The sequence below is a fragment of the Danio rerio genome, chromosome 22 (genome assembly GCF_049306965.1).
Source record: "Danio rerio strain Tuebingen ecotype United States chromosome 22, GRCz12tu, whole genome shotgun sequence".
NCBI lineage: Eukaryota > Metazoa > Chordata > Actinopteri > Cypriniformes > Danionidae > Danio > Danio rerio.
In genome coordinates this window covers 1,699,596-1,726,292 of record NC_133197.1, presented here as the reverse complement: position 1 = coordinate 1,726,292, position 26,697 = coordinate 1,699,596, and the positions used below count along the sequence as shown (strand labels likewise).

Sequence of the window (26,697 nt, the reverse complement as noted above, 5' to 3'; positions counted from 1 at the left end):
CAGCATAATAATAAAAAAAAAGAAGTACAAAAGGTGCATTTTTGAAGTTTAGGCTTCATAGCTGGAATTGCGAAAGGCCCAAAAACCACTAAAGATGCCCCTGGTAGCTGGGTCAGTTGGCATTTCTATGTGGTGTTTGCGTGTTCTCCCCATGTTGGCGTGGGTTTCCTCTGGGTGCTCTGGTTTCCCCCACAGTCCAAATACATGTACTATAGAGGAATTGAGTTAGCTAATTTGGCCGTAGTGCAAGTGTGTTAATGAGAGTGTATGGGTGTTTCCCAGTGGCGGGTTGCAGCTGGAAGGGGATCCACTGTAAACATATGCTGGATAAATCGGCAGTTCATTCCACTGTAGCAACCCCTGATTAGTACAGGGACTAAGCCAATAAAGAAAATGAATGAATTAATTAAATTAGTGAGTAAAATATGACAAAACTAAAAAGCAAACGTATGGCTGTCAGATATGCACCTAAAACGATTGTGATTCAATAACACACACAAATGTATCAAATCTGATGTTTGTGAAGACAGAGGACAGTTTTCAGCAACATACACTTTATTGATGCGTAAACATTTAACAAATTGAAGCCTATATTTTGAGTCCAGCTGATTAATAATAAAACCCTTTCTAGGAACTGTTTGTGTTGTTTACATGTCATTATTCATATTTTACAATGTTATTTCTACCCCTATGAAGACACAAATAAATATACCAACAGTCCATTATGAGAGAAAAAACTTTTGTGCTCACCATCATTAATATCCTAACCTAAAGTATATTAAAGATTGTTAATTTTGTAGTCCAACATATCAAACTGGTCGAGTACAGTGGTCCCTCATTATTTTTATTTAGTCGGGATAATGTTGGCATCCGGCGTAATGTTCTTTATCCTGCAGTCACTGATCTAAAAAGCGAAAGCAGACTTCATCCTTATGGGGGTTGCACACCGGATACACCACACACAACAGTTGAAAGTAACACACTCCAGACGCGCACATAATAGGTAGAGCGTGTGTAAAGCCTGGTTTATATTTTTGCGTCAAGTGGCCGGCGTAACTCACGGCGCATGCAACGCGTGTAGCTGTGCATTTATACTTCTGCGCGCTGTCTCTGTTGGTCTTCATTAACACTTACGAAACGCTAGTGGACAGTGAGGTGTAAATGTTCCTCTGTGTCGAGTTTCTTCGCTGCTGTTTTGCTTTTCCAGAACACTTCCGGGATGTACAAGTGGCTCAAACTCGCTCATTTTGAGGCAGGAACCGGCGGACGTGCAACAACTTTAACTATGAGGTAAACACAAAACAAAACTTTCCATCAGGAGCTCCTTCACGGGACTCCACACTTGTAAACAATCGCTCCATCAGGCTCGCACCATTCGCGCAGCTCTCGGTCCCGCCCAGACTCGTCAGCGCTACCAAGCCGACCAATCACAGAGCTTGCGCTATGCGTCGTTGCGACGTGTAGTTACATATTTTGAGAGGTGCACGTCAGCGACGCTGACAGCCACGGTGAAGGGCTATGCGTCAGCGCCATAGCATACGCCGGCGTTTGACGCAGAAGTATAAATCAGCCTTAAGCTGGGGAAGCCTTCACCTCCCCCTGGCCAGAGACCACGAAGATAGCAACAAAGAAAAAAAACTGCATTGAAAGCATGTAACGGGTGTAAGTCGGAACATCAATGTAAGTCGGAACATCAATGTAAATTAATATTGACGATTAACAGAACACTAGTTCTTGTAAGTTTGTCAATCAAATTTAAAGTCCCCCTCCACACAAAAATGGAACTGTCCAACTCTGCACTTTGCACTGATGAGTGCCGTTTTTGACTGGAGTTCGCAGCTGCTCTGAAAACGAAACCGAAGGTGCTGGCCAACGGACTTTTCTGATTTTCTAGTCAAGGACACAAGTAATAAAATGACAAATGAGTATTACGCGAGAGGTGTCATAATATAATACTCTTTGCCGGCAACTAGCTCTCTGCAACTCTCAGATGGTCGCCCACTGAAGCTAAGCAGGGCTGCGCCTGGTCAGCACCTGGATGGGAGACCATATGGGAATGTGCTGTAAAAAAACAAGTCAATCTGCGAAACCGTGAAAGGTGAACCGCGTTTTAGCGAGGGACCGCTGTTTATTAAATTAAATGTCACACTGTGTTTTTAATAGATGGTATATTGTTGTGTGTTTTTAAATATAAGTGCTTGTGATTATTTTAGCAAGCCTTTTCAATACGGTGCAATTACAGGTGGTCTGATAAGAAGTTCAGTGGGAATATACTGAAGATATTCGATAACGTGGTTCTGCCTCCATTGGGAATTTCTTCAGTGCATGCCCAGGCTCCTTTATCAGCTTTTTTTGTGACGATCTGTGCCTGTCTTCAGGCATTTTGCAATCAAATCATTCAATGGAAGAAGATGGTTCTTCATCGTCCATATTACTTTTTCAGTCAATGCTTTGTTTATGTTTTACCTGTGTGCATTGAAAGTTTGGTTTCCCTTTGCGCAATGAAAATAATACACAAATACTGCCGCTCGCGGTGTGAAAAGAAACATCTTCAAAGTCGGCTTTCATCTAGTGATGGGTCGTTCATGAACGATTTGTTCAATTTAAACGAATCTTTAATATGACTCGGGAACTACGAGTCCTCTCAGGGAATGATTCGTTCATCCGCACGTGCGCACATTTGTGCAGGTGGTATCGTTAATTTCAAGTCTATATCACATTGGCAGAAGCCAATCATACGCGTTTGGAGCCGGAAAAAGAATTGATCCATTCATCTCTCAACTCCTCGGGTTTGAGTCATTCTGTCACGTAAACAACGAACGATTATGGCTCCTATCGGCTCAAACTGTGCATTGATTAAGATTATATGTGACTGTCAGTGTAATGTGAATGAACCCCTGACATTTGAAGACATGAATAGGTGAGCTGAGCAAAGAGACGACAATACCTTCATAAACAGAAGAGCAGGTCAACATTGAATTATTATTTTCTCCTTCTTATAGTATTCTATTTATGACTTATTTGTCGTGCAGTCAACCTTTTGGATTAGTTGTAGATGTGTTTGGAAGCAATTCGTAACATTTTAATAATATTTTGGCAAATTGAACCAAATGACTCGTGAAGATTCGTTCATCTCAATGAACAAGACTCAAAGATCCGAGTCAGTAAAATGATACGAACTTCCCATCACTACTTTCATCTCTTCGGTGTGTTCACATGCAGCTTTATGGTCCAGATGCCACCCAATTTGATGCAACACCTTTCGCTAATCTTAAGATCTAAAGCGCTCAAACATGTTGTGCTGCATTATCACACTATGACTTCTCTCCAGTGTGCATCATCATGTGTTTATAAAGGATTGCTAACTTCGTGAAGCTCTTCCCACATTCAGTACATGTGAACGGTTTCTCTCCAGTGTGAATCCTCTGGTGCTGTTTCAGGTCTCCGGATCTAATAAAAGTCTTGTTACATTCAACGCACACATACTCTCTCACTCCGATGTGGATCTTCTGATGTAGTCTTAAACTTGACGTCTGCGAAAAACTCTTCCCACACACAGAGCATGGATACGGTTTCTCCTTTGTGTGAACTCTAAGATGGATCCTCAGCTCTGTAGGTCTTGAAAACGCTTTGCCGCATTGCTCACATCCGTGCGCTTTCTCTCCAGTGTGGATCAGCATGTGTCGTTTAAGGTGTGATAATCGCCTGAAACTCTTCCCACACTCGATACACGTGTACGGTTTCTCTCCACTGTGAGTTCTCTCGTGCGTTTTCAAATATACGGACAAGCTGAAGCTCTTGTCGCAGTGTGAACACTTGAATGGTTTCTCTCCACTGTGGATCATCTCATGCTTTTTCAGATATTCTGCCTGACGGAATCTGCTGTCGCACTGTGAACACTGGTACGGTTTCTCTCCAGTGTGAATAGTCTGATGTCTTCTCAAACTCCGCTTGCATGCAAAACTCTTGCCACACAGAGAGCATAAGACAGGCTTCGGCTTTATATGGAGATCAAGGTAGACCTTCATGTCTTCACTCGGGTCTGAAAAAAAAAAAATTATAGTTACATTTTGAGAGAAACGTAGAAATAGAAGTGTTTGCCTATCATTTTTTTAAAATATATATTAGATTTTTTTGACAGTTAACAAACAAAGTAAAAACCAATGACTGTAAAAAATATGGACGACGCGACAGCCGCTTTTCCCATTGAACGCCTTGAGGGCAAAACGCCTGCTTGACGGGCACAAACTGTCGCAAAACACTGCTGAAATTGGAGCCTTGACATGCGCAGAAGGACTGTCTGATGGAGCCAGAGGAGGAGCCGCGAAAATGAGCGGAGTCGAGCTTCCAATCAAACGCTTTATGTAAAATCAACCACGCCCCCCAAACTTCTCAGCATTCGTTTGCTGTCATATCAACACAAATGGATGTAATAACGTTAACAAATATGAGGGTTTTATATATTCAATCGTGCCAGCTCCGGGCCGCAGCGCATAACCTACTCGCGGCGTCGCGGGCTGATTCCGGCTCGCATGCGGCAGCACCAGCTCTGGCTCGATTGACTCAGGCTGGAATCGGGCAGTGAGTCCAGGCATCCGGAGTAGGTCCAGCAGAGGTAGTCAGTCTGAGGGGTAAGTCTCCAGCAGGCGAGAATCTAACTTTTAGCTGGAACTGGCTCGAGTGTGTTTTGCTATCTGGGTGGCTAACGTTAGGCGTGTATCAGCAAACTAATAAAGCCCGAAAAAAGCCCTGACCTTAGCGAATAAACAGTGTTCCACCAGGATCATGTATGTCAGAAACTGTAGTTTACTGCTGAACTCATTTTGTCATGGTAAAATAACACAGAAATCAAATAATAACACTTCAGTCTTCTGCCGAAGCTCAGACGCGCTGCTTTGAGAAACTGTCAATCACGATGACACGCCCAGCATTAAATTACTGCTAAAAACAAACTGTTTACAAAAATGAAGATCTGCACCTATTTCAGCACAATAACCAGTGCCTTAATCCACCAGAACCATCTTTCGGGACATTTTATTGCAAGTGTAATAATATTTTTTTATTTGGGCTCAAGTCTCCTTCATTAACACAGAGGAGGCGGGCTTTATGACTTGTACTGCAGCCAGCCCCCAGGGGGCGATCTAACGGCCGAGACCTTCACTCAAACGCAGGCTTGCGGCACACTTGGTAAAAAGAGACAATAACAGTACAAACAGAAAAAAAAAAAAAAAATATATATATATATATATATATATATATATATATATATATATATATATATATATATATAACAGTACAGCATTGATTAAAAAATAAATAAACCACACTATAACCCTCATATTGTGCGACACACAGTATATGACATGCATAAACACTATATGATGTGCATAAATCAATTTTCAAATTGAGCATATAAACAGGTCTGTACCAGACGTTGAGGTTAACAGCAGAGTGTATTAAGTAAAATAAACAGTAATAATAAAATAAAATAAAATAAACAAATAGAAAAAAATAGAAATGTTTTAAAAAGCGAGAGAAAAGGGAAAATGTATTAAACGAAATACGCTGGGGGGTGGCACATTCTTAAAACTTGTGGTTTTATGTCAAGAAAAAGTTGTATGTTTGTGGTATATCAGCAGCACTAATACTCAACTGGAAGCACAGATCAAAACAAAAATGCAAGATTAGCAACCATTCACTCCACAGTAATTGCCTCAAGTCTCAGAGATTTGACATGTTCCAAAAAAGGCAACCAAATATTCCAAAATTTGACCACTGAACCTCGAAGACTATGTTTAATTTTTCCTAATTTAACAAAAAAATAAGGCATCTTTAATCCACTGAGTATAGGATGGGGGTTGAGGAGACTTCCACTGCAACAAAATGCACCGCCTAGCTAATAATGACGGAAAAGCTATTAATTCAGAACAATAAAATGGTAACTCGCAGTCAGGGGGAAGAACTCCAAACAGGCCAATCAACGGAGAAGGATCAATATTAATAGATGTAATTGCTGAAAATGAATCAAAAACAGACTCCCAAAAAGGAAACAAAGCTGGACAGGTCCAAAACATGTGAACTAGATTTGCAGGTTCAGCATGACATTTGTCACAGGTTGGATCATATCATTTTTAAGGGGATGCCCACCCCCCACTAAAGCCACTCCTCTTGAAAGTCAAGTTATTTTTGTTTACTTTATATAGCACCAGTTCACAAATGTTATCTCTTTGTATGACGTGTGTGATAAAGCCAGTAGGCGAGTTCGACATGAAGCACGACTGCAGACGGCGATCAACGAGATTAGCCGAGCGCAGGCGAGGACGGAGTTAAAAACAGCCGTCAAGACGGATACTTCGGGGGCTCAAAGCTGCGGCAGTCATGATGACCGATCACATAGCGTGATCATTTATTTATTGCAATAACAATTAAATATTTACAGCACAAATAAAACAGAATAGTCTCTACACACTATAGTTCATTTTTAAACAATAAGAGAATTATGAATTAAATGTAAGTAGCCTATATAATAGGGGTGTGACAAGATCTCGTATGACAAGAACTTGCAAAATTAAATTGTGACGAGATTTCTTGTTGAGGTGAAAAGTTGTCTTGGGAGTTGTGATGTTATGATGGAGCATGAGGGTGAAATAATAATAATAATAATAATTTTTATTTATATAGCGCCTCAGGCCCCGTTTACACTAATGTGTTTCAGTTTGAAAACGCATAAAGGCTGATTTATACTTCTGCGTCAAACGCCGGTGTATGCTTCGGCGATGACGCATAGGCCTTCGCAGTGGCCGTCGTTGACGTGCACCTCCCAAAAATTGTAACTACATGTCGCAACGACGCGTAGCGCAAGCTCTGTGATTGGTCAGTTTGGTTGCGCTGACGAGTCTGGGCGGGACCGAGAGCCGCGTGAATGGTGCGAGCCTGATGGAGCGATTGTTTACAAGTGTGGAGTCCCGTGAAGGAGCTCCTGATGGAAAGTTTTGTTTTGTGTTTACCTCATAGTTAAAGTTGTTGCACATCCGCCGGTTCCTGCCTCAAAATGAGCGAGTTTGAGTCACTTGTACAACCAGAAAGTGTTCAGGAAAAGCAAAACAGCAGCGAAGAAACTCGACACAGAGGAACATTTACACCTCACTGCCCACTAGCGTTTCGGAAGTGTTAATGCAGACCAACAGAGACAGCGCGCAGAAGTATAAATGCACAGCTACACGCGTTGCATGCGCCGTGGGTCACGCCGGTCACTTGACGCAAAAGTATAAACCAGGCTTAAGTTTTGCTACGGTTGGCCATCCGTCCACACTACGCCGGAGTTTGAGCGTCGAAAACAGCGTTTTGAAAACGCTGGAGAGGCCGTTTTCATTCTAAAATTAAACAAAGCTGCTGCTCCATCTCAGTGTGGATGGGGGACTTGTCAAGTTTGATATGGAAAACAAACTCACGAGGACATGTCCGGCAAATCTTCAAAGGGAGCAGTGTGCTTTATAACGTCATTCACATCACTTTGGCTACGTCGTTTAACTTTCTCAACAATAAAATGAAGACATGATTTAAGGAACTGCTATTTTCATTTGATATTAACAACTTAACAGACAGCAGACATCTTGAGGCATCGTGCTGCATATAGGCTATGAGCGTCATCTACACTGTATGCATTACAAAACGGAGCCGATAACATCACTGCCTCCTTTTTCATCCTCATTTTCATTGAAAATATGAAACACACCCCCTCTTTGCTGAATATCAGTTTTGATAATCAATAATGGCCCTTATAAAAGTATAACATGATAAGTTTATACAATAAAGCAGGGGTCACCAAACTTGTTCCTAGAGGGCCGGTGCCCAACAGAGATTAGCTCTAACTCTAATCAAACACACCTGAACAAGCTAATCTAAGTCTTATTAGGTATAGTTGAAACATCCAGGCAGGTGTGTTGAGGCAAGTTGGAGCTAAACCCTGCAGGGACACCGGCCCTCCAGGACCGAGATTGGTGACCCCTGCATTAAAGGAAATAAAGGCAGGAGATCAGTCATTATACAGAATGTACGTGGTTACATTAAATATTAACTTCTCTTCGCTCAGCCAAAACACGTTACCCGAGAACAAGTAAAAGATTCAAAAGACCAAAGCCGGGGAATATGTCGCTAGATAAAGACAACAAGATGAATTAAATATCACGTTTAACAAATGTAGTGAGATTAGAGCCAGCGGGAGATCCTTGATGAGCAGTCCGACCAGCACAGCTCTCATCTGGGTAGATATGCTGCAGCGCATTTTGGACAATGGCTGCGTCCGAAACCGCATACTTCCATACTATATAGTACGCCAAAATCAGTATGCGAGCCGAGTAGTATGTCCGAATTCATAGAATTCGAGAATCAGTATGCGAGAAGTAACTTACTACTTCCGGCGAGATTCCGTAGTGCGCATCCCATGCATGCTGCGCTATCCCTTGATGGCCCACGAGCGAATGTATGAATAGAAGTAAAGTGACGCAACTGATGCAGGTAGGTCACGTGACCATGACAAAATGGCAGATGTAGTACGTCCGAATTCCATTCATACTTTTCACATTCATACTTGTATAGAACGTACTTTTCTAACGGCCTAGTAGAACGGTTAAATTCAAATACAGTACCTACTGAGTAGTAGGCGGTTTCAGACACAGCCAGTATGTGTGTGTGTGGTCACGTGATGTGCGTTTCAGTCATTTTTGTGTAGATGGACAGTTGTTCAGAAACGCTGGGTGAAACGCTAGTGTGGACGCGGATCGTTTTTATTCTAAAACGCAGTTTTAAAACTAAAATGCACTAGTGCAAACGAGGCCTAAAGCTTATGCAGTACTGTTGATGTGACCTTCACCATCTCATCTGCTTATTCAACCTATGTGCTCAAGATAGAGGAGAAGAGGAGACTAAATCCTGTCGAATTCCCTAAAATATATAATTTAAATCATTTATAAAGCTGAATACAGTAGTCTGTATAAAAAAGGCTGAATAAACCTGTGCAAACAATCTAGTCATTATGAACATTATTTAACTAAAGACGATACTGCAGTAAAATATTTGTAGTGTTTTAATAAGCATGATATATACAAGATTGAGATGGTAAAAAAAGTTCATTGTTTGTTTTGAAATTTGTTAATCAGAATAAACAATAATGTATAATACAATAAAACTAAACCTATTCTAAACACAAAAACGTCCGAATAAGATTACAAGTAATAGGAAAAAACTGGTTAAGTTCTTAAATATTACTGAAGAGTAATGAATAAACACAAACCTATTAGTTCTTCAGTCTCCTCCTGTTTAATTGTGCAGGGTTCTGGATCACTCATCTTCACACAGTCCTTCAATAAACTCTGTCTTTGTCTTTCACTGATGGAGAATAAACAGAGAAATCTGATTCATTCACACTGACTGAGGAAATAAATCTTATATCTTGTAGGTGACACTGTTTGATTATGTAATTTGTGCAGGTCAGCAGACACCAATAACATTTAAATAATTAAAATAAAATTAACTGGCAATTCGCTGATCTGAAGACATCAGTATAATGAATGCAGCAAAAACAGTCTATAGGATTTCAGCAGCTCTGCTAATATTGATTCAATTGACATTCAAAATCAGCTCATTTTATACTGAGTGGTTACAGGGTGAACTGATTACTATTGTAGTAATTTAAAAATGCATCTATGATTATATTTAGTTTAAATACCAAGTATTTAAACCAATTAAGTAATTAGACTGTTATCACGCATGCACACGAACCCTTTAAAAAAAGTAAAGGGCACCACAAACTATTAATTTCATGTTTTCTACACCAAAGTTCATTTTCTGCCACAATATTCCCCTTCACAGATCTAAAATTACGATAGAACTAACATAAACATGGAAAGGTTCATACACTAACACAAACACATTCACTCATATTGTCCTCAGAGCTCCTCTCTGCCTGCTGTATTGTTTTGGTCAGCAGACACACAGATAGAGGTGAACTCAATGCAGAAACTAGTCGCAGATTGTCGCTTTAATAAACTGTAAAGTGTGTTTTATTGTTGTGTAAACACGAGAAAAAGCGTCAACGACTCACCTCAGCTCTGAAGACTCGACGCTGAATGAACGCGTCAGCGATGACGTCATCACGGCGAGGCAGGAGCAACGTCGGATCTTCAAAATAAAACACTGCTCAAAGTCAAAACAATCGCTTATGTAGACAAAAAAGCCGCTTTACTCAATATTATGTGAGGTGAAATACGCTTTATTAGGCAATTAAAAAGTTGAAAAAGACTAAAGCATTACCTTAGGTTTACAAAATAAAGCACACGCTGAAATAAATCAGTTTCATCATCTAAACATGTTGAAAAATTTATAAAAGAGTAGCAGAAAAATTCAACATAAAAAGATAGGCTTTGTATTTTCATACTTTGCATAATTGCCTAAATTATATGATAAAGCAAGCCTACAATAATAGAAAAAAAACCTTCAGATAATGTTGTTTGGTGAGGAACTCCATCTATAAGCTGATCTTAGGGCCTACTCACACTATGCTATCCATACAATGCTCAGGCCCGTTTCCCGGATCGTTTGAAAAGTGTGAGTGCTCTGAATCGGGCTCAGGCACGGTTCACTTGGCCGGCCCTGGCTCGTTTGAAAGAGGTGGGCCTGAGCGCGGTTCACTTGGGCTTTGGCGCAGTACGCTTGTGTGTTAGTGCAAATCGTGCCTAAGCCCGAAACTGAAATCGAGACGTGACTTTTAGGGGACCGTTTAATATGTATTTATTAATCATTCTTACTGTTAAGTGAACGCAAACTGTCGTAGATAATTAAATACGCAAACCTCTCACTGCACGACAGCTGCACCTTCAGCAAACCTCCTACTACCTGCAGCACGAGAGCTTTATGATTGTTTACGAGCGCCAAAAGTGGCTGATCTGTTCGGTGCAATATCTGACTGCGTGCCATTGCATCCTTAAGTACTAAAGTGATATAACTAGAGAAATCTCCACTGTGCTGAGCGAGAGCCCTTACTGAACAGCAAAGCATCGATGACGTAAGCATTCAAGGCCCGATTGTAATGCGAGTGCAGGCCAACGGGGGAGACGGGAGGGGGGACAAGCGTGCTTTGGCCCGGTTTAAAGGCTGATTTATACTTCTGCGTCAAACGTCGGCGTATGCTACGGCGCTGACGCATAGCCCTTCGCCGTGGCCATCGCCGGCACTGACGTGCACCTCTCAAAAAATGTAACTACACGTCGCAACGACGCGTAGCGTAAGCTCTGTGATTGGTCGGCTTGGTAGCGCTGACGAGTCTGGGCGGGACCGAGAGCCGCGCGAATGGCGCGAGCGATTGTTTACAAGTGTGGAGTCCCGTGAAGGAGCTCCGGATTGAAAGTTTTGTTTTGTGTTTACCTCATAGTTAAAGTTGTTGCACGTCCGCCGGTTCCTGCCTTAAAATGAGCGAGTTTGAGCCACTTGTACATCCCGGAAGTGTTCAGGAAAAGCAAAACAGAAGAGAAGAAACTCGACACAGAGGAACATTTACACCTCACTGCCAACTAGCGTTTCGGAAGTGTTAATGCAGACCGACAGAGACAGCGCGCAGAAGTATAAATGCACAGCCACGCGCGTTGCCTGCGCCGTGGGTTACGCCGGTCACCTGACGCAGAAGTATAAACCAGGCTTAAGGCAACTGTACATAGTGTCAGTACGCCCTTAATCTCACAATAAAACCTTGATAACCTTTAGATAATGTTTCTTTGTCCTAAAGCTGGTTTTAGACAGAGAATTGATTCCCGAGTAGACTAGATGCGTGGTCTCTCCAGAGATGACTAACAACCAGGCTAAGATCAATCCTAGCAATTTATCTGATGGTTTCATTTTTAATTCTACTCAAATCCAATGTGTTTTACTGTCACTCCATGGTGTACTTACAGCGTTGGCAACGATTTCATTCCACGTACAGGGTTTTATTGGCACACAAAAGTGTTCCTGGAACTTTGTATGATTATAATTAAACTGCTGAAGTTATATAAAGAGTTTTGACAATGTTTTAGACAATTCTTTTGAGCATCTCAGGATCTCCTTGCTGTCTATGGAGGATAAGAGAGCTCTCGGATTTCATCTAAAACGGGTTCTCTAACTCGGCCCTGGAGGTCTGGTGTCTCGCAGTTTTTTGCTCCAACTTACCTCAACACACCTGCAAGGATGTTTCTAGAGAGCCTAGTGAGAGCTTGATCAGCTAGCCCAGGTGTGTCTGATTAGCGTTGGAGCTAAAATCTGCAGAACATGGACCTCCAGGATCAAGATTAAGACAGCTTGATCTAAAATACCTTAAGTTGTGCTTGAAGATGAATGAAGGCCTTGGGGGATTGGAAGGGCATGAGTGGGTGGGTGAATTAACTGTTTAATTTAAAGATCAATCCTAAATGAGAGGATAAATGTCACACGGGGAAAGGAAAGTAGTTTTGGACAGAATATGGGAAAAACTACATGGCAATTTAGTAAATTCATAGGTGGATATTATGTTAATTGTGAATGAGTGTGCGCCTGGAGTGGAATTGATTAGCATTCACACGTTTAACTGTCAACTGAGATTTTTCAGGAAGGTAAGTGTAATACTTTGTAAACAATGAACATGAATAAAGACCGATACACAACGGGACGTTTTCGCTCAAGCTTTTCACCCATGTTTAACACTCCTTGACAAAACAAAAAGCACCAATGTTCAAGTGAAATTTTATTTAGGTTTGACGCACCTTGCCAAAAACTGGTCCGTTAATGAGATTGGTACTTTTGTTCATGTGCCTGGAGCAGCTTTAGGTATAATAAACACCACTTAATGGTGGCTCAAGAACAAAATGGTTTAGACGAGCACACATTACTAAAGAAGATGCACTGAGGCAAGACGAATGTTATTAGCGGGCTGAGAGAGCCTTCATGAAACACTGAAACAGTCGAAGCAATTTTGTAGAAGCTTCGAAAGGTTTTAAAACCCGTCTCTACAGTCATTTTTTTTTTAGGTATGCCTCTAGAACAGGGGTGTCCAAACTTGGTCCTGGAGGGCCAGTGTCCTGCAGATTTTAGCTCCAACTTGCCTCAACACACCTGCAAGGATGTTTTTGGAAAGCCTAGTAAGAGCTTCATTAGCTAGCCCAGGTGTGTCTGATAAGGGTTGGAACTAAACTTAGCAGGACACCAGCCCTCCACGACCGAGTTTGGACACTCCTGATCTAGAACATAGGTCTCAAATTCAATTCCTGGAGGGCCGCAGCTCTGCACAGTTATGCTCCAAGCCTAATCAAACACAGCTGATCCAACTAATTAAGGTGTTCAAAACTCTTTGAACAACTTGATTATTTGGATAAGCTGTGTTTGATCATGGTTGGAGCAAAACTGTGCAGAGCTGTGGCCCTCCAGGAATTGAGTTTGAGACCCATGCTCTAGAGCAGGGGTCGCCCAACTTGTTTTTTAGAGGGCCAGTGCCCTTCAGGTTTTAGGTCCAACTCTAATCAAATACACATGAACAAGATAATCAAGGTCTTACTAGGTATACTTGAAACAGCCAGGCAGGTGTGCTGAGGTAATTTGGAGCTAAACCCTGCAGGGACACTGGCCTTTCAGGAACAAGTTGGGTGACCCCTGTTTTACAGCATGGGTCTCAAACTCATTTCCTGGAGGACCGCAGCTCTGCACAGGTTTGCTCCAACCCTAATCAAACACAGCTGATCCAAACAATCAAGTTGTTCAAAAGAGTCTCGAACGATTAGTTGCACCAAGATTGGTTGCTCTGGAAGCTTCAGCAATCAAGCAGTTAAACAAATTGAGTAAAAAAAAAAAAAAAAGGGTTAGCCCTAACCCTAACTCCACGTTGTAGAATTGAGGTTTCAAGTGCTTTAGTAAAGTGGTAAGAGTTCCTGACTAGCATGCAGAGATCCAAGGTGATGCAGCTATAGATCATCAGCTCTGTTCTTGCAACGCGTTTTGTTTTAGCATTGGTCTGACTGAACACTTTGTGAATAAATGTCTTGTTTTGGTCATAAAAAAGTAACATTATTAACAATTTCTGAGTATTTGTATTAGTCGAACCTAGGCTATTTGCAGAGCAGTTAGTCTGTTTACGCACACAGTCCACTAGGCAGATGGCAGCTAGCTCTCTGCAACTCTCACATGGTCGCCCACTGAAACTAAGCAGGGCTGCGCCCGGTCAGTACCTGGATGGGAGACACATGGGAAAGCTAGGCTGCTCCCGGAAGTGGTGTTAGTTAGGCCAGCAGGGGGCACTCAACCTGTGGTATGTGTGGGTCCTTATGCCCCAGTATAGTGACGGGGACTCTATACTGCTCAGTGAGCGCCGTCTTTCGAATGAGACGTTAAACCGAGGTCCCAACTCTCTGTGGTCGTTAAAAATCCCAGGATGTCCTTCGAAAAAGAGTAGGGGTTTAACCCCGGCATCCTGGCTAAATCTGCCCACTGCCTCTGTCCATCATGGCCTCCTAACCCTCCCCATATCATGATTGGCTTCATTACTCTGTCTCCTCTCCACCAATCAGCTGGTGTGTGGTGTGCGGTCTGGTGCAAAATGGCTGCCGTCACGTCATCCAGGTGGATGCTGCACACTGGTGGTGGATGAGGATATTCCCCCCCTCCCCATTTTGTAAAGCGCTGTGAGTACCCAGAAAAACGCTATATAAATGAAAGGAATTATTCTTATTAGGCTACTTAAAACAGAGTTTTCTTCCCACACTGCCAATCAAACGCAGATTCACCAGGTTTTGAAAGGCTTCTGAAATGTCTAATGCTTAGAATCGTTTTAGTTACATGATCTGGGTGTTTCGGATCACGCTTCAGTGCAGTGTTTCGAAACACTTGCGCATCAGGATCTAGACAACTTGAAATGTCAGTTTCACGCCATCCCTGACGAATGAGGGGCTGCTTTTTTCATTGATGTCTGAACACTAAGAGTTGTATGATAAACTCAACAGTGACTACAAAAATGTTAGCCGGAGGGAGACATTCTGGTAAATATGGAGAGTAATTAAAGATCAAGATTTGATGGATTAATTTCTCTTTTCTTTTATGACTTATATGATTATCTAAGGCAGGAGTCATTAATCTCAATCCTGGAGGTCCGGTGCCCTGCAGGGTTTAGCTCCATGTTGCCTCAACACACCTGCCTGGGTGTTTCAAGTATACCTAGTAAGATCTTGATTAACTTGTTCAGGTGTGTTTGATTTGGGTTGGAGCTACAATCTGCACACCAGACCTCCAGGAACAAGTTTGGTGATCCCTGATCTAAGGTCAGGGAGTGATTTAGTGTACACTCATGCCAACAAATAGTGAAAAGCGCCTCAAAAAACACTGACGATCAGCACGACCGAAAATCTTCCTTACGGCTTCCCCTTTGTATGAACTCAAAGATGTTTCTTCAGCTCTGAAGCACTCAAAAATGTTTTGCTGCGTTGATCAGTTTTGCGTTTTCCCTCCAGGGCAGAATTTCAAGTGTTTACTGAGATATGATAATTTCTTGAAGCTCTTCCCACAATCGACACATATGTATGGCTTCTCATCAGTGTGAGTTCTCTTGTGCCGTATCAAGTCTCCAGATGAAATGAAAGCCTTCCCACACACGCCGCACACATGATTTTTCACACCAGTGTGGATCTTCTCATGTTTTCTTAAACTTGTCAGTCGTGTAAAACAATTTCCACACTCCGAGCATGAATAAGGCCTCTCCTTCGTGTGAACCCTACGATGCTCCTTCAGCTCTGAAACGGTCAAAAACGTTTTGCCGCATTGCTCACATTCGTGTGGTTTCTCTCCAGTGTGTGTCTTCATGTGTCGACCCATGTGCGATGAGTGTCTGAATCTCTTCCCACACTCAGGACATGCGAATGGCTTCTCTCCGGTGTGCATCATCTCATGCGTTTTCAGATTTGCAGACTGATTGAAGCTCTTACTGCAGTGTGAACACTTGTACGGTTTCTCTCCAGTGTGAATCCTCTCATGTAGTTTCAGGTTTCCTAACTGGCTGAATGATTTGCCGCAGTGTGAACACGGGAAAGGTTTGTCTCCAGTGTGGACAACCTCATGTTTTTTTAATTTGTCTGGATGGTTGTAACTGTTTCCACATGATAAGCATACATACGGCCTCTTCTTCGAACGAACATTGAGGTAGAGTTTCATGTTTTCACTCTGTTCTGAAAATTAATCAAAGACAAGAAGAGAAAAATGTGAAAGACGCAGACAATTAATCAATCGGCATGTTTTCATTGCAAATATGTGCACTTATACTTGGCAAGAAACAATACGTATCAAAACAATCGGGGTGGTGTATGTATACATGTTTCTAACAGCATCATAAATGTCAATGTCATGTCTATCTAGGGCTTCATAATTAATTGAAATTAAAGCAACTTTTAAATGCAAAGATGCCATTCTCATGCACATGTTGTCAGGCAAACAAGGCTCTGTGATCAATTGTACATCTACTCTGAAAGCCAGAGGGCGCTCTCTCTTTTGAAAACTGCAAATACACCACAAGGAAGAGCCACGATCAGGAAATCAAACAGAGCAGAGGATTCAACAGCTTCTTTTGATTAAACGTGTCTAATAAACACATATCTATGACATCCTCTCATGGAATGATTTATTACAAGCACTCGACTGAGCTTAAGCAGTGGGTTTAGAGCGAAAACATGTTGTTAAATTTGGTACTGCCGTCAGATCAGCAGCAACACAAGGCCAAAACTAAGTTTGTTTTGAGTTCATTTCGTCAGGTGTAAAAAGCTCAGCCAAATCAAACTTCTTGGGGGGTGCGTTTTAGCTAATAAACACCTTTGAGCTGGAGTAGGGTCTGTCTGCGGACTGCGAGAGAGAGGGGTAACATTAAGAGACATAACTTGTAGTATATTGGAGGCAAAACGAAGTTTGAGACTCACATGTCAAAACTATGTTGTGGGAAAGATGGCACTGTACATCAGTTATTATTGTCTACACCTACCACAATCCTTGACCCAACCATAATGGTTATTTACGTCTACACCTTCCCCAAACGTAAACCCAACCATCATCGTTATTAACGTCTACACCTTCCTCAACCCTAAACCCAACCATCATCGTTATTAACGTCTACACCTTCCTCAACCCTAAACCCAACCATCATCATTATTAACGTCTACACCTTCCCAAACCCTAAACCTAATCATCACAGTTATTACCGTCTACACCTACTCCACACCTAAACCCAACCATCATCATTATTAACGTCTAGACCAACCCCAACCCTAAACCCAACTATCAGTTATTAACGTCTACACCTACTCCACACCTAACCCTAACCCTAAACCCAACTATCAGTTATTAAAGGGCCATGAAACCCCCTCGTTTCAGCAGGGTGTTTTCACAACTCTACTTTGGAAAAAGTCAGAAAAGTGGGCGTGTCCAGTTCTGTTTAGGGGGGAGTGTCAGAGGAAGAAAAGTGGGATGGTGTGGGAGTGTCTATTTGGGCACACGCGAGTGTCAGAGTCAAAATACACACAATCACACAGGAGAAAGTGATGGTGTTTAACCTACATGGACATCTGTAGTCGAATTATTTGCCAAATTATTAAATGTTGGACTTTAACTGCAGTTTGACTCTTTCATTCAGGGAATTCATTCATGTCCCTCGCGACAAACGAGATATTTGATTCGAGGAGCTGCTCTAAGCGTGTATTTTTCATGCAATGTTTGATACCGCACGGCGAATGAGAGAAAAAACCTCCGCATTTCCCGGAAACTTAGATGCACACGGCAGGTAGCGTCAGCAAGTCGCGTGTTTTATTCCGGTCACAATGCGGTAAAAACCCTACACAAGGTTAAAGTTTGGTTGTTGTGCGATACGAACAAACTGAATAAACAAAGAGCACTGGTCGCTCACTCTGCTCACCAAATCTGTAGAGACAGGACAATCACCAGCAACTAGAGCCGCGTCTTTATGAAGAGGAGACTACAAGCGAATCCGGATCTCAGCGTTTGCAGATGAGAACAGCTCTCAGGTAAACAATAATCCTCCTTAGACACGTAAGTTATTGTTGTCGAGCGTCGCGTACACTGTTAATCCACACGTGAGTCTGAGCTCTCACAGAGAGAAAATGAAAACGAAACTTAACTGCAGCAAACTATAAAAGCAACACTTCACGCTTGTTTTGCCAACACAACGCGGCGTCTATGTCGTCTAAACACTGTGACAGTAATGAAGTTGCACAATAGAGCGCGCTGATTGGTTTGAACCAAGCTTTACTCATGCATTAATGCATCACACTGTAAGACGTAATAAGACTCACTCTGGCACAGACGTCCAGTCTGCAGGCTGGAATATACGCTATTATGTCATGGCCGTGACGCAGCTTCAAAAATTAGTTTCAAACAGGAAGTACGAATTTGCTTGAAATAACGCAAAAACAACCAATTTACACTTTTTAGTGAAATATAGGCGTCCTAATAGTGTTTTTAGCAGTGTGGGACACATATACCACTGTCAACAGATCAACACATGTGTTCTGGTGTTTCGTGACCCTTTAACGTCTACACCTACTCCATACCTAAACCCAACCATTACAGTTATTAACGTCTACACCAACCTTAAACCCAACCATCATAGTTATTAACGTCTACACCTTCCCAAACCATCAGTTATTAACGTCTACACCTTCCCCAACCCATAACTCAACCATTACAGTAATTAATGTCTACAACTACCTCAATCTTAAACCCAACCCTCAGGTATTAACGTCAACACCTACTCTACACCTTAACCCAACCATCACAGTTATTAACGTCTACACCTTCCCAAACCTAAACCATCACAGTTATTAATGTATATACCTTCCTAAACCCAACAATCACAGTTCTTAAACGTACGGTCTTAAACGGTTTTCATACATGACATGCTAGCCGTTGTACTGTTATTTGCAACCCCAGGGGGTAACGCAGAGTAGGCCGTCATGACAAAATGGATTAAGAGTCAGTGAGGTGCATGGTGGAGTTGCTAAATGCCTCTCTAACTTACTACAAGTTACACCCCTTTATGTTACACCCCCTACTTGGAGTCCATACACTTGTTGAGCTGCCATTGATCTATGAAAAATATGCAATCGGGGCTTCATATTCATGCAGTTTAAAAAAAATATCTAGCACTACAATACCAAAATATAGCAACATGAATAAACTGGAGGGTCAAGTAGCAGAGCTGGAACAGATGCATCCACACCTAAAATTAATAAAATTCTAAACATCGTTTTATTCAGTGATTGTTTACGGCAATCGTCTCAAACACAGTTCCCACAGCTTTGCACAGATTAGCTCCAAAACACACCTGCTTAATAGTTTCTATCAGTCTTAAACACCTTCATTAGTTGGATCAGGTGTCTTTAATTACAAATACAGCAAAACTTTGAAGAGTGGCGGCCCTTTAGGAATCAAGTTTGAGACCTATGACAAATAAAAAGTAATAAGGTGTGCCGCTGTTTCAACTCTTCCCTCAGTCACCAATCATGTTGCGTTTAGAAGGCTAGTTGAGCATTGTGACCCATTTGTTCCAGCGGAGGGTGTCTGAAGGTTTAAAAACAGTGTATTCAAACTTCTTTTTAGCCTCAAATAACTTATTTAAAGTATACCAGGGCCTTAAATCTGTGCAGTTTACATTATCGAGTCGAGGGACGCATTAAATTCACCAGTTTCACCAGAAATAATAAAAACTGAGAGCATTTCAATATCAAGAGCAAGAATATCTCTTTGGCATTGAAGCGTTAGTGTTTGAGACTTTATGGATCTCATATAAAGACATCAAGTCACATTATACAACCCCTTTAAATATGTTATAAACTCCACAATTAACCTTAATAACAAAACCTGGAAGGGTTGGATCTGTAGACGATCAACTTACTATGAAATGTTATCGCATGTGTTCGTAGAGAAGTTGAATCTGCAAATCTCTTCCCACAATCAATGCAGTGAAACGGTTTCACTCCAGGGTGACTCTTCATGTGTGATCTCAGATGTCTTGAATTTCGGTATCTCTTGTCGCACTGTGTACACTTGTAAGGTTTCTTTCCAGTGTGGGTCTTCATGTGAAGACTGAAACTGCACTTGCGGCTGAAACTCTTTCCACACTGAGTGCAGATGAAATTGTTTACAGCTGTGTTGTTCATTAAAACACTTTGTTCCATGTCTGACTGAGTTTCAGTTTCGCTTTTGACATGATATTTCTCCTCATCTTCACTCGGTGCTTCACTCTCCTCCTTCACATCTGAAAAAAAAAGTAAATACGTCTCATTATAGTGGGTTATAGTAGACAGTGCGCAAGGATAGATTGTAATCTAAAATAATTCAAAATAAAGTTAAAAAAGGTTAGGCGTTTAACACGAGTTCAGTGTTTATATTTAAATTGTGGTATTCACCTTTTTCTCCGCAGACGAGTGGGCGCTGCCATTTGAATCTTTTTGGCACGAGACTTCCTGTCTCATTCACATCCATTCATTTTTAGACATTAAAAACTGCTCGTTTTGCTGTTTGATGTTGTAAACTGATATTTCCTTGTTAAATTATTCTACTTGGTCTGTATAGTCATGCAAACATTTGTTTGTAGAGCAAGTAGTTTGACCGTTTTTTGCCGTTTATTATTCCTTGTCATTTCCCCCATAGGCGACTGAAACGGAAGTTCTAAGACAATCGCGAAAACAATCGCACTTCCGCATTTTAGAATAAGGTCAATAAAAGCTGAGGCACCAAAACATTTGACTACTTAAACATCTCAGCAAAACACACAAGCGCTCGTATTCATGAGCATTTGAGTGAATGTTCAAATGGTGTAAGAATTTGTTGATTTATTTTTTAGTAGGCCATTATTTACATTTTTGCAATAACTTGTGAACATTTTAGCCTATTGTATTAGTTGTTTATGTGTTGATTTAATACGTTAAAGGTACTTCATATTGTGCTTTTGCTTATTAACTTTAACAGATATCTGTTTGTCATTTTAAAAAAACTGAAATTAGCTGTCATTTAGTTGTTTTATTAATGTTAATGTTATATATAATGTTAAATAATGTTATATTTTTATTTCATGATTTGCCAAGTACAATGCAATCCTGGAGTAATACTTTTTAACATTTTTTGTTGGAAAATGTAATCCATACCTATTCCTCTTAAACCCAACCATAAGTGTCAATTGCTTTCAAAAACAGAGGGGAATGATAGTTGGATAACAATATTTCCTTACATTTATAAAGTGCTTTTCTGTGTTTATGCTTAGTTAACTCTAATTCTCAACTATCACTCTATATATCAATGAATCTCAGACACGCAGGTTTTCACTGTGCTTCCTTTACTTCACATGCATGCGCACAACAATGCCGTCATACACTACAAACCATACATGGTCTGTCACATCCTCCCATCCTGCTGTCTATATACATAACATATTGTAACATTCTGGACACTCAAATACCTTCAGACAGTTTGGGGGGGGGGGTGGGGGGGGGGGGGTGGGGGGTTAGTTCACCTCATCCACCACCAGTGTGCAGCATCCACCTGGATGACGCGACAGCGGATGACGGAGGGTTGGAGGGGTGTCGCGGACGGAGGACGAAAGTGAAAAGTAACAGGAAGAGTAAACAGGATTGGAGAGTCGTGGAAGAAAGTGAAAGTGAACAGCGGACGGGGGAGAAGGGCAGTTAAGAAGGGGGATCGGTAAAATGAGGTGCTCATTTTAATTCAAATTGGTTACAGCGTGTTCCAGCACAACTTAAGCTCTGCCTAAACTTGACAAACTGTTAATGTATTCCTCTATTCTGATTGGCTGATTGGAGTGTTGTTTTACGATCAACATAGATGTTAATCCAAGAACATGTCCTACTTGGTCAAATCAGATTATTGGTCCTACTTCTTCCACATTTTAAGCATGTTGTTCTGGTAGTTAACTTGATTTAATATTAAATCTAATAATGTGTGTACATTTTTAAAAAACTCAGATAGAAAAGCCCCTCACACATAAAGAACTTTTCTGGAAAGGTCTGTATATGTGAACAGGCCCTTTTTGAAAATACCGGTAAATTCATTCCGGCTATTTTTTTCCGGAAAGAGAAGTTGTAACATTACCGGTAATTTGCCGGAATGCTGCGCCGTGTGAACATAGAAGGAAGATTGCCGGAAATAGCATGTTCACGTCTAGAACGCGCTGACGTAACACATCTACTTTAACCAATCAGAAGTCAGACGCATGGTTTATGAAAATATATGAGCGTATGAGCCTGTAAATATTTTTCCAGACACATTTAGCTGCTAGAGGTTAGTCAGATAACGTTTATATGTTCCTTCTTAATGCCAACTGTGTAATAAATTATCGATAAGATGCTTATGATATGCCGTTGTTTGTTTACCTTCAAGATGTAACATGTGTGCACATGAAGCGCCAGCACACACATATTATGAACATCTCCACATGCGAAAGTGTTCCTCCATGTTTTCATGGAAGTTGTTCACAACACTGATCCATCCACAGAGTTTGTAATGTAGTCTAATATTTACAAATACAAGCACAGCCGTTTAGAGCTCATTTCTGGTTAATGATGTCAGAATTACCGGTATTTTGGAATGGATGTGTGAACGGTCCTTTCCGGGAAAATTTCGTAACGTCCTCCCCTTTTGTGAATTTACCGGTAAAGTCGTTCCAAGAAAGGGGCTATTGTCTGTGGAAGTGGGCTGGTGTGAACACAAACACTTACACCAAAAAATATTCAAGCAGGAGTGGGTTAAAAACAAACAACAGACTGACTCAGGGCTCTAAACCAGGTATTAAGATCCAATTTCAGAAAGTGGACAACCCTAACATAAAAAATATATAGTTTTACTGTTTAATCTGACTAACTGTAATAAAAACAGTGTTTTGGTGGTGAAGTTTATTTAGTTGGGACTAATGTTTCAAACAAATCTTAAGATAAAAGTACAGGTAATATGAAACTAAAACTAAACTAAAACTGCTAAAGTGCTTAAACCTCACAGTTGTTCAGCCTCAATATTGAAGAGTAATTAATTAACATTCTCATTTGTGTGAGTTTCAGTTTTTACTTTTGACATGATGTTTCTCCTCATCTTCACTCAGTGCTTCACTCTCCTCCTCCAGGATCACATCTGAAAATTAAGTAAATAAATTACATCTCAAGAGCTAGAATGTAGTGGCCATTTTGGCTAGATTTTTAAAGGTATATAGAGGTATAATGGAAGATATGATTTAGCCACTGAGACTAAAACATTTTAAAGTTTTAACTTTGTTGAAAAACAGCATGCCATATTCTTAAACACAAAAAATGTTGAGATAAATGAAGTGATATGGCTAAAACTGAAGAAGTGCTTAAAGATACCTCACTGTCCTTCAGCCTGATTATTAATGTGATGAATAAACAAACACAAACCTATTTGTGCTTCAGTCTCTTCCTGTTTAATTGTGCAGGGTTCTGGATCACTCATCTTCTCACTGTCCTTTAATAAACTCTGTCTTTGTCTGATGGCGGCAGAGCTTCAGAGGAACAAACAGAGAAATCTGATTCATTTACACTGATTGAGGAAACAAAACATCATGTGTTATATCCTGTAGGTGACACAATATGCTATTAAAGTCAGCTGACATCAATTAAATTAGTTTAAAGTGTCAATATGTAGATCTGAAGACATCAGCATAATGACTAAAGTGAAAACAGAAACCTTTGATAAGAAATAGAGGATTTCAGCAGCTCTGATAATATTGATAAGCCACAGATTATAAACAGCCATTCAGGATCAGCTAATTTTACACTAATAGTTTGCAGGACAAACATACTAGTGTACTATTTTAATCACATTTATATCAATATCTAGTCTAAATAAGAAGTATTCATATCAATCAAGTATTTTGATTGTTAGCATGTAGCCTATGTGCTAAACTGGGAAATCATGAAACCCTTTAAAACAAAGAGCACCTAAAAGTATTTATTTCAAGTTTTCTACATCAAATTCACTATAATTGCCGCTGTATATTCCTATTATTTCACTTTACAGATAACACTTTACAATATAACGAACACAAACCTGTAAAAAATACACAGACACAGAGCTCATATTGTCCTCTCAGAGCTGCTGGCTGTATTGTTTTGGTCAGCAGACACACAGATAGAGGTGAACTCAATGCAGAAACTAGTCGCAGATTTTAATAAATAGCAAACTGTGTTTTTTAAAGATGAAAAAAGAATCATCGACTCACCGCAAGAAAGTCTCGACGCTGAATGAACGCGTCGGTGCTGACGTCATCAAGACAAGGCGGGCGCAAAGGAGCGTCGTCAATAAACGCGACAATATTTGGGAATTAAAACAATTAAAGATGATAAAAGTAGATGTATTTCCGATTTTCTTCCGATTATTGAAAAAACACAAACCATTGGCTACAAAGAGATCTATCAATGAAAGGTAGAGTTCTGCTCACTAAAGCAGAAGGTATTTCTAGATTGTTATATGCTGCCCATTTCAGTTGATAAACACACAAACTAATTGGAATGTTGACAAAAGTCCTTTGCAAAAACAAAATTCATTATATTAAAAAAATCAGCAATGCTAAATTCTTATCACAAGGGCGGTCTAAGCTTTACTGATTTTAACTCCATAAATGGTGTTTAAAAATTAATTGGATAAGTCAATTTCTTATAAATACTTCTTCTATCTGGAATATTATCCTCCGTTTTATTTTCTCTCATATGGGTGGTTTGGAATTTCTTTTATTGTGTAATTCTGAAATTGAAAAACTCCCAATCAAACTCTAAATTTCACCAACAAGTGCTTACAAAATGGAGGCTTATTTATAAACACAACTTCTCCCCAAATAGCCTTCTTATTTGGAATAATGCCAATATCTAGTATAGAAATACGCCACTTTTCTTAAACAATTGGTTTAACAACGGGCTATTAATAATTGATAAACTATTATTAGTTAATAAATTATTTGATAATGCCAGAACTTTATTTACATTTACAGAATTCTTGGCAAGATACAAAATTCCTGTTACATTACAGGAATTTACAATACTAAGGGGGGCGATACCTGCTGGCACACATATGCTGTGCAAAGGCAGTGCATGTACATCGGCACTTTCTGTTGGTCCTCCTAAACCTGAAGAAACCTCAGTTGGTTTTATCTGTTTCTCTGGATTTAAGCTTAATAGGCACAAAATTAGATATTTAATCTTAAAATGAAAATATGTCTATACTTTGTGTTGTTTTTTTACTGGAACAATATCTTTAATAATATATTAATAATAATAATAATATAATAATATTAATATTAATAGTAATATTACCTTAGTTTTTTAAATTACAAATAAGGCTAAAGAAATATAATTTAAATTACTTCATAGAGTTTATTCTACAAATCTATTTCTACAAATATTTAACATTGATACTGAGTTAGAATGCTGTTTTTGTGAAAGCTTTAATGAAACTATTTCACATTTATTTTGGTCTAGCCAATATACTCAACTCTTTTGGATAAATGTTGAAGCTTTTATTGCTCATAATATTTTAAAATCCTTTTCCTTATCTTATAAACATGTGATTTTGGGTTATTATGTTAAGGATCGCTCTTTAAAAGATGCCTGTTTTATTTTAAACTTTATTTAATTATTAGGTAAATTTCACATGTAAAAGATGACCGTGATTTCAATGGTAAAAAACTGTAAAAATGCTACAGTGAAAATCCATAACCTGTTTAACGGTATGTTTCCTTAATATATACAGCGAATAACCGTAACTTGACTTTCCCAGAATCGCCTGCATGGCACATCACTTTATATGCTTTTTGTTGACATTACTGTGGATCTTTTTAGCTGTTTCCCCATCAGCTATGTACAATAGAGATTTATGTTTCATCTAATGTTGATAAACAATGCTTGTTTAATGACTTTTATTTTATGCGTGTCACCGTACTGGTGTTTAGTAGCTGTGAGAATGACACTGAGCACCTTCTATGCACCTATATATTTTTCTGCTTGTGGGAAAAGTTGTTTGTGATGAGCGTCGGTTCATTATGAATCTTACTCATCTCCACTAGCAAATGGCTGTTAACATGCCATGTAACAATATATGTGTAGATGTTGCTAATTCAAGATACAGACATAGAACATCTATAAAATTATGAGATACGGTAGTTTACTGTAAAAACGAGAAATTACTATTACGGTTTGAACCGTATTTTTAACGGTAAAGTACTGGCAACCACAGCTGCCATTTTTTTATCGCAAATTTTACGGATTTATTTTTTTTCAGTGTACATAAATCCAAGTTTGCCAAAAGCAAACCTTTCTTCATGGTGCTAGAAAAAGAGATTCAAATGTATATAAAAGTGATTTCCAAGTCTAAAAATAGAAAAGCAATTAAAACAATTAGTATATGCTGCTCCTTTACCAATTTTACATAAAAAGGTTTGTATATATGCATTTCCTGTAGTAAAAGTGCATTAAAACTCTTGTTAATAACTAAAATTAGAAAATGTGCGCAATATATTTGTATGTAATTTGAAAGTTAATTAATTTGATAATTATGTACCCTCTCCTCATTTTGTTTTCTTCAATTTCCCTTTTTTTCTCACTTATTTCATTCTTAATAAGATATGTAAAGTGATTTTAT

The 26,697-nt window shown here is 39.9% G+C and overlaps 1 protein-coding gene across 1 annotated transcript in view; it reads right to left on the bottom strand.

Moving 5' to 3' along the window:
• The window catches only part of LOC101883008 (uncharacterized), a 28,661-nt gene extending 4,327 nt beyond the window's left edge, over positions 1–24,334 (bottom strand). The window contains exons 1-8 of the mRNA XM_068216517.2: positions 24,287–24,334; positions 23,463–23,566; positions 23,119–23,181; positions 19,937–20,299; positions 15,484–16,208; positions 10,103–10,239; positions 9,293–9,387; positions 3,316–4,042 (exon numbers count right to left, since the gene is read on the bottom strand). Coding sequence (XP_068072618.2) covers positions 3,316–4,042; positions 9,293–9,387; positions 10,103–10,239; positions 15,484–16,208; positions 19,937–20,299; positions 23,119–23,181; positions 23,463–23,566; positions 24,287–24,333 — 2,261 coding nt within the window. The 5' untranslated portion in view covers position 24,334. The remainder of the gene's footprint in view (positions 1–3,315; positions 4,043–9,292; positions 9,388–10,102; positions 10,240–15,483; positions 16,209–19,936; positions 20,300–23,118; positions 23,182–23,462; positions 23,567–24,286) is intronic.
• Between the last annotated feature and the right edge of the window lie 2,363 nt (positions 24,335–26,697).